At 43.1% G+C, this 12,500-nt stretch overlaps 1 protein-coding gene across 2 annotated transcripts in view; it reads left to right on the top strand.

Moving 5' to 3' along the window:
• Positions 1–5,654: 5,654 nt before the first annotated feature.
• LOC139338111 (plasmanylethanolamine desaturase 1) overlaps positions 5,655–12,500 on the top strand; it is a 44,941-nt gene continuing 38,095 nt past the window's right edge. Inside the window, exon 1 of one of the 2 annotated variants that reach the window (XM_070973038.1) lies at positions 5,655–6,016. In XM_070973038.1, coding sequence (XP_070829139.1) covers positions 5,857–6,016 — 160 coding nt within the window. In that variant the 5' untranslated portion in view covers positions 5,655–5,856. The remainder of the gene's footprint in view (positions 6,017–12,500) is intronic. The other variant, XM_070973039.1, reaches the window with a different exon arrangement.

Here is a 12,500-nt window from a genome sequence, read left to right as displayed (position 1 = left end):
ATCTGCTGATTTTCTTCAGATTTCTACTTAAAGAGAAAAAATCCCTCCTCGAAAGACTTCTTACTTCAGACATAAAACCTCCACCCGACAGGCACCTACCACCTAGCCTGATGGGAGCATTATGAATGTGTACTATCTGGGTGTATTATCAAATTGGCATCTTCCCTCTCTCATGTTTAACTGAAGTTAATTAGAAGGTACATTCCAGCACGGTGGAAGTCATTTTATTCACCTTATTTGGTGTTAATTTCGCTGCAATGTCAAGCTTTCTGTATATCTGCCATATTAGGTACCTGCAAGCTCTGCTGCCCCAGTAAATAAGACCACACATGTCCATCCTCTAACAGGAGAGTGAGGAAAACTGGAAATCACTTACTGTATTTCATTATCAGGTCAGTTTCAGGTTGCCTTTTTCTGTGACAAAATGAAACATTGCCACCTTCACTTTAAAACAAAGGGATTTAGCAACATGGACAAAGGTAATGTTGACCAATTCACACACTGCTGTATGAAGATTACTGGTAGCCTGGCTGGTTCTACGAAATGTTGGCAAAATGCTTTAATCTCCATTTCCACAAAATAGAGGACCGGCCGTCAGCGTCATCGACTGGGAGACTGTGACTGTGCTGTCAGCCAGTGCAGTGTGATTGTGCCCAGGGACGTCATTCACAAGGTAACTGTGGGGTTGATCACACTTTGCCACGATCATCTCAGAATGCATCAACTAAAGGAAAACGACGCATGCTGCGTGTTTGACATTTTCAGTACAGTGAGTGTGTCTTCAGTTTCATTCCTATCACTAAGAAGTCACCTCTAAAAGCAACAATTTAAAATGAACAAATATTTAGGAAAAGGCTAAAGACCAAGCTCTTTACTGAACACCTTCTTTCCTCTTTCTCTTACCTCGTAGCACCTCTGTCCAATTGAACCATAAATTAGCGTTATGGCACTTACTCTTGTTCTCTCCTGTGTAGAACCTTGCTTGTAATGTATGAAAATCTCATATATACGTCACTTTGGATTAAAACGTCTGCCAAATGACTAATTGTAATTGTAAAAACAAATACAAGTAAATGTGCAATTATGAAAGAAAATTAAAACTGATACAAAAAATACTGTGTAAAAAATTTAAATGGATGAATTAAATGATTAAACTGACAGCCTTGATGATAAAAGAACCGAGAATAATCAAAGCTTAGTCCAATCATGTAAAATAGTCATTATTTGAAGGTTACATTGTCTCACCTTCAAATGGTGAAGAGATCAGTCTCTGGCACTCAGTATGTTCATGAGCTTGTTAGTCAAAGGAAGGAGCACACATGGAGCAGCTTGTCCCTAGCTTGGTGTTGACCTTAGCAACACATTACAAATATCAGTTCCAAGAGTGTATGGGTTACATCCACCCAACACAGAACATCAGAACATCTCAAGAACCACCACCTGATAAATGTATGGTTTAGTGGGTCAAACAGATGTTTAGATCTGGTGAACTGCTATGAATGAGCAATGAGACATGGCAACACGGTTGTATGAGCAAAACAATGACATGCAGAGGCTGACATCTGAGGAGCAGCAAAACACCGCTGGAGGGGCGGTAGATTGCAGCCAACCCCTCACCAGAGCGAATGGTACACAGTCTTCCCTCGTCCTTGGCATTGGCAGCAGTGTACGGGATGGTGATGCAGGAGGTGAGGGTGGAGTCAAAGGTGGTGTAGAAGTGTACCCTCACTGACTTTGGGAGATTGAATATTCTCAGCTGCCGCAGAACATACGTCCTCTGATGTTCAGCTGCTCCTCCAGATCCTGGGTGATGACGGTGCCCAGGAAGCAGAAGGACTCCACAGTGTCACCTGGGAAATCAGACAGGCTGAAGGGCTGGGTGGAGTTGAATTCTTCTTGAAATCTATAACCATAATCCATAACCATCTCCACTGTCATTAGAGCATTGAGCTCCAAGTTCAGTCTGTACCAGGTGGTCAATCTCCCACCTGAAAGCAGACTTATCCCCACCAGAGATGAGCCCAATGAAAGTGGTGTCACCAAAGTCAGTAGGACTCATTTTCTGGGGACGATAAATAACAAATATTCTGTAAACTGAAGATATTCAATTCAAAAGTTTGAAGTCCAGTTGCCTTTGGAAGCGCTTAGAAATGTCCAAATGGATCGATTTTAAATATACTTTCCACTATTCAAATGAACAGATTGTAAACATGTTCCTCTTATTAAATGCATGAATTGATTTTATATTTACTATGCACGTAAGTCAAATGCATTTTTAATATTATTTATTTTACAAGTACAAATATGTACTCAACTAAATATAATGGAAACTAAAGCAATTTATTTATTTAAAAAATGCATACAGGCCTTTTTTAATGTCAACAAAATAAGTCATCCTTCAATCAACACAAATATTTCAGCCTAATGATGTAAGGAGGAGAACCGTGAACAGTCGCCAGTCTGTACAGAAAATTCAACCTCTCAGTTCATCTACACTCCTCAAAACAGGCACACATTTTTTGTTTGTTTGTTCCTACAAGCTGATCAAAAAACATGACATCATCAGTTACAATGAGTCATTTGGCAGACGCCTTTATCCAAAGCGACGTACATATGAATTCACACACCGATGGTGCGGCATCGGGGGCAGTTTTGGGGTTCAGCATCTTGCCCAAGGATACTTCCGCATGTGGGCTGCCGAGGCCAGGGATCGAACCACCGCCACCCGGATTGGTGGACGACTGCTCTACCTCCTGAGCCACAGCCGCCCAGATAATGAGACAAACTTGACTTTGAAATTAAATGGGTCCATAGTGTCCTCCCAGTCTAGGTCCACTGTGTTGCTGGCTTCGCTGAGGTCAGGGACAGATGCTTCTCAGTCGGAGGTAGGACAAGTTTATCTCTGAGGTTCCCTGTGCAGCACCACTGAGGTGCCAGGAGAACTGCCAGTGAAGAGGTGCTTCTCCTACAGGATGAAGGAAAATAACTCATGCATTGCTACTACTCTGTACGCTGACCTGGAATGCGTAACTGTGACACAAACCTTTCACATGCAACACGATCTAATTTTAGACTTGTCTGTGATAAAGTTGTCAATGAGCCATTTTCTACCAGTCAAACAGATGCAGCTGGACAGAAGGACGTGCTTTTTGAAGGTAAAATAGACAAGATTGCGCATCATATACCCTGTCCTCCTCTTCAGAGCGGAGAAGAATGCTTTTTTTCTACATTCGTCCTCTCTGCCAGTGGGTCCTCATTCTGGAAGACACCCGATAAAAAGGAACTATGGCTGTATGATAAAGCAAGTTTACAATGGGATATCAGGAACTGTTATGTCCTTTGTTGCACAAATCCCAGAATACTGGACAGCACCATTCAACCAGGGACTCTTTTTTATTTTCCAGTCTGACAAAACAAAGGACTCTGGGAAGAAAGAAGGAGGCATGTGCTTTACATGAATAATGCACAAATTGAAGGAGCCGGCAGGGGTGCGTTGTGCTGAGTTGTATCTTGGATGATTTTGTGTGACAAATGAAAGTGACTGAATGATCGATCAATCATGCCACATTGTCTTAACACTGATGTAAACGGTGAAGGCAACAAACTGTATGGCTTTGGAGTGCATCCTCTGAGGTTTTGATTAGTTCTCTCACAGCTATTCTTCTTTTGAACGGGGGATCCTGTGATATCAAATGTAAGAATCATAGATATCTGTGCATCGAGGTATGCAGACACTATCCATGATAACTTACCCTGGGAGGGTCTTTACTCTGCGTTGTTTAGTTGATTGTTGCCTTCCAATGTATCAGACCACATAGTCCACGTTAAATGAATCCACAGTTAAATGTGCACAGAGCAAGCTTTTCATGATTGTCCACGGTGATCATTCCTTTCACATCAAGGCTACATTCAGTATAACTTTTGTCAGTTTTCTTGAACTGTTCTTTCACTTTGCTGTTTTGGTCAACATTGTTGCAACGTGAGCCGTTCCTCTGGAGGAAGACGTGTGCAGACGGTGTGATCATATTGAGGACGTAAATGTTCTTTCACATTGCGTAGAATAACTGCTCCACACATTGGCTTTAATGTTATGTTATTTATCACAATGTTCTTATATTTTTACAGTTGCTCAGAGTGATTGATATACTAAGTAAGTTATGTCATCCTATTTTATTGGTTGACCAGGAGCCAATGAAATGGGTACTTAGTATTACAATGACTATAAGCAACTGTAAAGACATAATAAACTGTGATGAACTACTCAACAGATTAATATTACTAAAAGATGGGCAACTATTGTCTACTCGCTGTAGCTGTGCAGTTGACACTGGCCTGTTGTAACAGTAATACCTCTACTTTTGTCTTACTATTTACTACTTTATTAGATTACTTTATTTTCTAGCTTGACTGTGCATCAGATTTTCCTTTGGCATAAATAAAGCACCCATATAATATACACATGTATTTGTCTGTGCGTTTGCATTTTGTTAGTAGCTCAAGTTATTGCCTGACACTGGCATTAACCTTTATGCTTTACCATTGCATTGTTTTCCATGCGATTAATCACAGAATCCCTTTCTGTTGTCTTTTAACAGCAGAATGAGCAGTGATAGAAAAGTGACTGCAGACCGAAGGGGGGGGGGTTTGTCTGCGTTAGCTGAGGTATGGTTCAGGTGTGGTGTCTGAGGCAGAATGCAAAAGAGGAATTAATTAAAATCAGTCTACATGTATCCATTTTAATGGAATGTAATGGACGTTCGGTTGGCGGCATCATAGGTGGCATGGATATATATGGTTGGTAGTTGGCAAGAAGGTTCTGGGTGCATCCCTGCCGCAGGCAATCCAATAAACCAGTTATAGGGCAGGCATGGATATGCAACACCTCCTTTTATCCAAACCCACCGCTTTCCATGGCACCGTCATAGAGCCGCAGTTGAACTGAGGGAAGACAGATCTGAAAAAATGCAACCATATCCTCTATTATTTCTACAGTATTGTGTGTTGCAACTGTAAATGAGGATGTATATTCAAAATCTGTTAATAAAAAAGTTATGAAAGATTAACTCCTAATTCTGTATCTTACTGCAACTGCAGCTGGATTCACCCTGTATTTCCTTTTAGCCATACTGTAAGATTTAAACTTGCTGTTTAATGTGAGCCTCACTGGCTGTGGCTTTTATGACTTGCTGCAACACTGACAAACTTATTTAGATGTGTACTTCTTGCAGTGTGCAACCTTCTGTTTGTGTGTCTGGGCAGCTGACTTTCTGCAGCTGCTGAGAGGCTCCCAGCCAGACGGTTGTTGCTTGTGTATTAGTGGAACAGTAAAACTTTTCCTCTGCAGGCTCACATACAGCATGTCTTGTGTGAGCCCGCTGGTTTCCACATTTTCTGCAGAGAATACTGCATCATAGCAGACTCCCTTACAAACGCTCCAGAAAAGACCATTTATGTAAACCGCTTCCACTTTTTTTCATGACTGCAAAATGCAGACGGTCCCTAGCTGACGTGACAGTTAAACTGGATGCATGAATAAAGTTTGTTTAACAAAACTATCGCAGACGTGCCACGAAAACCTCTTGTGTGTAATCCAATCAGTCTTCCTGCGTCCTGAATGAGCGCTACATGACGGAGGCTGCCGCGGTTCAAACCCCGTGAAATAGGTGTGTGTGTCGGCGCAGCACGGTGTATTTCCGGGTGGTAGGACGCTGCTTCGGTACATCCCAGTTAGCATCAGTTGGCTTTGCCTCCTTACTCCGTCCAGCCAGACACAGAACCGGGCAGTTATTGACGGAGACAGATCTGTAATTAATGTGTTTTAGCTGAAGGCCAAAGCGGAGGGCAGCGGTTGGAGTTATGGCGGCGTTACTTCTCTCCGAGACCGATATCCGGCACCGGTCCATGGCGGAGGAGGATCCGAACGGGAATGAGCACGGGGCGGCTGCACGCAGCGCGACGCCTCGCTGGGGACCGCAGCACGCCGGGGCCCGACAGCTAGCACGGCTCTACTCTCCCGGTGAGGACTTATTTACTGTCCGTCTTTTGTAAGTGTTGTCACTCGCTCTGTGGGCAGCGAGGCTCAGAGTGAGACATGGCAGCAGCAGAGGCCTCAAAGCCACAGTGCGACATCAGTGTCGACGGGCGCATGGATGACGATGAGGATGGAGGTGATGAGGATGGAGACACTCCTGTTGACAAACTGGCTGACTTAGCAGTGATATACCATTAATGACAAATCACGACAACGCGTGAGTGGATGCACAATCTGCCATGTAACCTGCTGTGAGTTGTTGAATCAATCAGCGTTAAAGCTTCCTGTCTGCAGCTGGAAGGACCACATTATTGATAACTGGGTTATTTTATCTTTAAGGGAATTTACCTGAGTCAAAGCAGACCTCCAGAGTAGCTAAGTGTTACCTCATTGGTGTTTCAGGGGTGAGGGTGCTGACCATGAACGCGATGGATGTGAAGATGTTTCTCTACGTATGTAACTGATCAGCTCTTCTGTGTTTGGGACCTTTTTGTCCTCATCATGTTTGCTTTAATCCAAGACTTTCTCAGTAATCTGGCTCCATCACTTCTTTGATAATCACAAACAACACAAAAGGCTGACTCTGGCCTTCATTGGCTGTCATTGGGTTTCGATCACGTGCGCAGAGAAGAGCGACAGGAAGCAAACAGGTTAAAATGAGCCGTTTCATCACTGCAGATACATTGATGGTGGTGTGCTGATGGAGGGCACACTGCGCCTCCGACCTTAGCCAATAAAACCCGTCTCACACGTTGTGCATCAAGCTGGACTGTGGCACATTTCGCTTGACCATCTGCACTACTTTCCACTTCAATGGGCTTTTTAATTGCCTCCAGTCAAACCATGTTGGCCACTTGTTAACACTCCTTGAAATAGGAACGATGACCAGAGAAGAAGAAAGTTTGCACCACTCGAACTCGAGTACTGTGAACTTCTTGTGAGGGCACAGCTTGTGTCGCCAGGTTGGCACTTGATTTCAAAGCCGTTACAGCACTATGAGTGTATTCATGCTTGCTAACCTTTGACCCCAGCACTGCCTTCTTTGACTCATTGAGCTGAGCAGGAACCTCTGAGTGGACACACGACTAAAGACTTTTAAAAACTTTTCCTTTAACCTCAGTCTGCATGCAAGTTGTCGCAGAACAAACCCGTCACTTCAGTGGAAGGCGGTGCAGTCCGATTTGTAGACACTGAGTAAAGGAGTCACCTTTGTCATCAATAGATTTGGATCTACATCAGAGCTACGAGGGGCCACAACTGAAGCTTACTGTCGGGCCGTTCTGATGGTATTATATCATGGTGTTGCAAAAAATAAAAGGGATACTCCATGCAAAACATAACTCAGCCCCTTTTCACTCTATCAACAATGTAAGGTGGTACATCTTAGGAAAGACAAAAGTATTTCAAAAATTGATTTGTTTATTGGCTCCAATGAAAATGACATACAGGCATTCATGTGTTCTGGAAGGAGTGGTCTGCCCCATGATGTAGTTTCATTAGTAAATGTAATATGATTCATGCTCAGAGTCAGACAACACGTAGGATTAGACATCTCAACAGCATTTATTTGGCAGAAAACCAAAAAGTATATTATAGTGGGAATAAGAAGAAGTCAGTGTATGTCTGTCAAGTACATTTACATACAACACACAGAGCAATGTGAAGACACGTCCAAGCCACTCCTCAGGTTACTGACCTGGCTTCAGATGAGGCTGAACGTTCACACATCAGCCAGGGATTGTTCTAATGGCAAAATAACCAGCAAAATAACCAGCAAAGCAACATAAAAATGGCAAAACAGGTTCTTAGTTTGAGGTCAGGATTGATCCATCTGTGAGGTTCAGCTTTGAAGTGAATCCTGTTTTGTATTGGCCCTCAAAGCGGTCCAAAAAAAAAAAGACTGATGCTCACATGAAGCTTGAGTTTCCCAGTTGTTGCGGGGACATTGCCATCAGGTTAATCCACTGGGTCTTCACTTCCTTGGAAGATGAAGACTTTTGTGTTTGTTCTTGCAGCCAGAGATTAGCATGCTGTGTTTTTAATGTCACCTTCCACGTCTCTGTGTTACGGAGTCAGCACTATGGAGAGGACAAAAGTAGTTAGTAGAGATGTAAGGTTGTCATAAACTCATGGAACAGTAGCACCTCTGTAAAAGTCCACGATTTGATATTCACTGTGATATTTGAATAGAAAGAAACAAAGAAAAATGACTTGAAAAAAATCCAAACCACCACATTTTGTATTCATGTTAAATTTGTTGGACGTGCACCGATGCATCTTGTCTCTTCAGCTCTTGGACTGTTACGGGGAAGCGAGGCTCCAGATGCTTCTTTCAGGCTCCTTTGGCCTGGCTGAAGCTTTGCTGTTGTCGTGATTTGAGCTTTTCTGGGTGGCGACGTGCCAAATGGCTTCTCGTTTGATGTGATCCCTGTGGTGAGGTTGACCATCGTTCAGCCAGCGTTTGTCAGTTCTTGAAATGTTGCCGCACATCAGCTCTAAAAGTTGATGGAACAATCTCTTCGTTATCGGCACGTTCATCTGTCATTGTCTCGTTGGGTTTATTTTTAGCAGTGCTTGGCTTGCACGCAAAGGATGATGGGAGTCTGCCTCGTTGACTACTATGATCTATGATTGCGCCCTCTCCTGTTCAAACAAAAGTAATACAGTTTTTGACAAAGAGATAGTAAATAACCACGTTAGCTCGCTGTAGATAGCGTCACGGCCCCGGCGTGGCATCGAGCCATACATCCCTAGTGGTTAGTGGATGTAACTGCAGCTCTATGAGTATGCGTGTAGCCCTCTACCTGCATGTCACTGTAGCCACACTGAAGTGATTATCACAGCCCTACTGGTGGCAGAGTTGTTGTTGAAGACTGTCTATCAGCCACCACAGTTTGATACTGTGGTGCTTGTGCTTGATTTTGAGGCATTTTGGATTTAAACCACTTTCAGTGTACTGGATTTGTTTTGACTGAAACTTAAGTTTTGTCCGTAGTTCAGTTTATTTTGGAAAAGTAATTCAGCCACACGTACATGTAGGTTTTCAGGGATGACGCTGGAATGTTTCTGAAGCTGAGGGGACCAGCAGAGTCTCTGTGGGTTCGCCGCTAACAGTGAGTCTGTTGCAGTGGTGCAGCTTTAACCTCATTAGATACCAACCCGAGAAATGCTCCTGATGCTGTCATCGGTATGTGAATGGTTAATGTGAGCGGGTGAATGCAGACTTGTGTTGTGAAAAGCACTTTGAGTGGTTGTTGAACTATAGAAGCGTCGTATAAATACAGTCTGTTTACCATTTCCAATGTGTCAGCATCCATCAGCTGAATGTTAGACAGCCGGTCGTCACAGAAAGGTTTTATTATTGATGACTACAGTGGAAGCTGAGTGACCTGCTCCAGTTCAACTTCTTTGATGTGAAGGGATTGAAACTGCTGAAGATTTTAGTCAGAATAAAGTGCTTCACATATTAATGATGAAAAGCAACAGCTGACTTTAAATGTGATCTCTCACACCGTTGTCATCTGGTGTGGAGTTCATTTAGCTAAATATGTGCTAAGATGAGACTTATCTATAGTATAATTATCTTTGCCAGTGTGGGCAGGCAGTGCCTCCTTCATTCTCTAATTATGTCTTGAAGTAAATTAAAACAAGGCAACAGTTAGGTGATCTGGTAAAAGCAAATTTCTATCACAAATCATGACTTTTTAAAGCTTTTAATCATCATTATTAACATTATTTAAAGGACTGGCATTAAGAGCAGGGAGAGCTGGACAAACTGCATGGTAAACATACCAAATGAGAAGGATGCTGTTGACAGCCCGGGTCGTGTTTGTTTGCTGGCCTGTTGTCGAGTGTAGCGCTGATGGACGGTTAAGAGGATCACACATGCATTTGGGGTCCCAACACTTTATCCTCTCTCATTTCGTGGCCACAGAGCTTAGTCAGCAGACTGACTCTGGGTAAAAATAACCCAGACGAGGCTGTCATATGAGCAGCACTCTGATGCAACACAGCCTCCTTTGCTAAACTCAAACAGCTGTGTTATACAATAATATTCAACAATAAAGTTTGTACTCAGTCACTGAAACGAAAGTTTGATTTGTGATAAAAGTAAAATGCAGAAAATGATGTTGACCTGCACAAACTGCTCTGCACCTCGTTTTCTCTGGACACTCGTTGTATCTTTGCCGCTTTCAGATATCTCCCTAGAAAACTTTGGCTGGCACACGTGTTGAAGGTCTATAACATAAGAGGCTTTGCTGATACAACTGAAGTGACACCAGTATTGATATTTGATCATTTCAAAACCGGGATTTCATGAATATTGATATTATGGAGATACATGTATAGTAAATTGTCTTTTTTTGGAGGACGCCTAGGTATACTGTGGCTTTCTGTGGTATTGTTAGCCGTTTTTATTGAACTTGGATGAGGGTAAGGCTTCATGCTGTGGTCCCATTGTGTTTTTTTGGCTGTCTGTTTATTGAGGTGGAATCAAAGTTTATGGTGTTTCCTTTCAAAAGAGACCAAAACCATGCATGTACTCCAAATGGTTGAAAAACAGCTTTCAGCTTACTTTGGGGATGCCTTGGATGGGTGTTCTAGGCAACTTTTTACTGGACTGGTAAGAGATTGAAATTAAAGTTGTTTGTTAAAGAGCTGTGGCCTGGACGACATATCTGTCAGTCCCACACACACCAGGATTATTGACTTACACGTTCAAGTTCAGTGAAATTCATTAAGATGACACCAACCATTGTCATGAACTTTTTCTGTCATTTTGAAACATTTAGCAACGTTATGAGGGAAATTCTTCACAGGAGTTTGTAATTTGTCAGCTTCAGTGATGGATGAACGTCGCTCAGATGGAGATTAACATCAGGGACAGAAACAGTGTAGCATGGCTGCCATTAGTGGTCAGGGGGTTTTCTAGCTGAGAAAAACATGATGGTGTGTGAATTTTTGCACTTTCACCAGGTAAATCTCAGAACGGCTTCTAAGCTTTCCGTCATTGCAGCCAAAGGGCACAGCAGGCTGCAGGTGGAAGGTATGCTTAGTGATGCTAACAATACAGCTGAGCCATTTTATGAAAACTTAAAAGCAGAAATGTTTCCCACATGCTGACAAGTGTGTGTTAAAGAAAAATAAACAGCCCAAATTCCAAATGTCAGAGTGTTCATTTAAGGGAGCGCCACGCTGTTATGTGCTTAGTTGTTTGGGTCCGGTTCAACTCTGGTAGGAGGTAAATCTAAATAGCGCTCTGGCTTGTTAGAGTTTGGAGAAGTTAGATGAGGCGTTGGCGACGCTCCATAGAGCCAAACATGGGCTCATTACAGCAAAGCTAGGATGGACAAACAGCTGGATGCATCTCCCTCTCCCTCTGTTTATGCGTCTCTCTTTTTCTCTCACCAGCTCTATTCATCCCCTTGTCTCTCTTCTGTCTTCCCATATGTCTGAAGTGTCATGGTCCACTGACTGCCTCTCCTCTCCTCTCCTCTCCTCTCCTCTCCTCTCCTCTCCTCTCCTCTCCTCTCCTCTCCTCTCCTCTCCTCTCCTCTCCTCTTCTCTCCTCTCCTCTCCTCTCCTCTCCTGCTTTCTGTATTTTCCATCCAAGTCTAGTTACATGAGCAATATGTATATTTGTGTCTATTATCGTGTACATCTGTTGTATCTCTTGATTTGCGTGCGTGCGTGCGTGCGTGCGTGCGTGCGTGCGTGCGTGCGTGCGTGCGTGTCTGTGATCTTGAGTTACCGTGCAGGATCTGTTGTCAGTGCCTCCTTCAGCTCGTCTTGCTCGTATGTCCACCTGCTCTCAAACACACGGCGACGTTCTGCAGCTCAGACGTTTCTCTGACTCTCAGCTGTGCACGTAAACATGTAACAATCAACCTGATGTTGCAAAGCCGTGGCAACAATGTATTAAAATTATGATGAGAGGCACCTCCACTGATTATCAGGGAGTCTGCAAAGCTTTATCACAGCCTGTGAGGTCCCTTTAGTTCATGAATCCAGTAAAAACTTGACTGATAAAACCTGTAAAGGGAGAGCAGATAAATGATCCTCTTAGTAAAATGAAGTACGTGCAGGCCCATTTGGTTGGTTTTGCACACCTTGGCCGAACAGGAAAAACTACAAATCAAACATTTATTGCACTGATCAAGTGTTTAGAAAAGTGGCCAACAGTCACTATGAAGCTCATCACCTGGCTGACAGCAGGACTGATTGTGTCATGTTCTGGCTTTAGGAGAGCAGAATACCAAGATTTGAAACTTTCCTCGTGAATTCATTCTTATTTATTTTGATTATTGGACTAAGCAAGACAGACACACAGATATCAGCTTATTTTTATCAGATCAAAGTGATCAGTGTGAAAGGCTCTGAATGACCTCATGTTACTGATGCCTTATGTTGGCGTTTTGAATGATGACATCATTCACTCTGCCATCAGTGCATTCAGTCATCAGTTTCA

The sequence above is a fragment of the Chaetodon trifascialis genome, chromosome 10 (genome assembly GCF_039877785.1).
Source record: "Chaetodon trifascialis isolate fChaTrf1 chromosome 10, fChaTrf1.hap1, whole genome shotgun sequence".
Classification (NCBI taxonomy): domain Eukaryota; kingdom Metazoa; phylum Chordata; class Actinopteri; order Chaetodontiformes; family Chaetodontidae; genus Chaetodon; species Chaetodon trifascialis.
The sequence above is the reverse complement of the archived record's forward strand: the minus strand, read 5'-3'. Positions and strand labels throughout refer to the sequence as shown.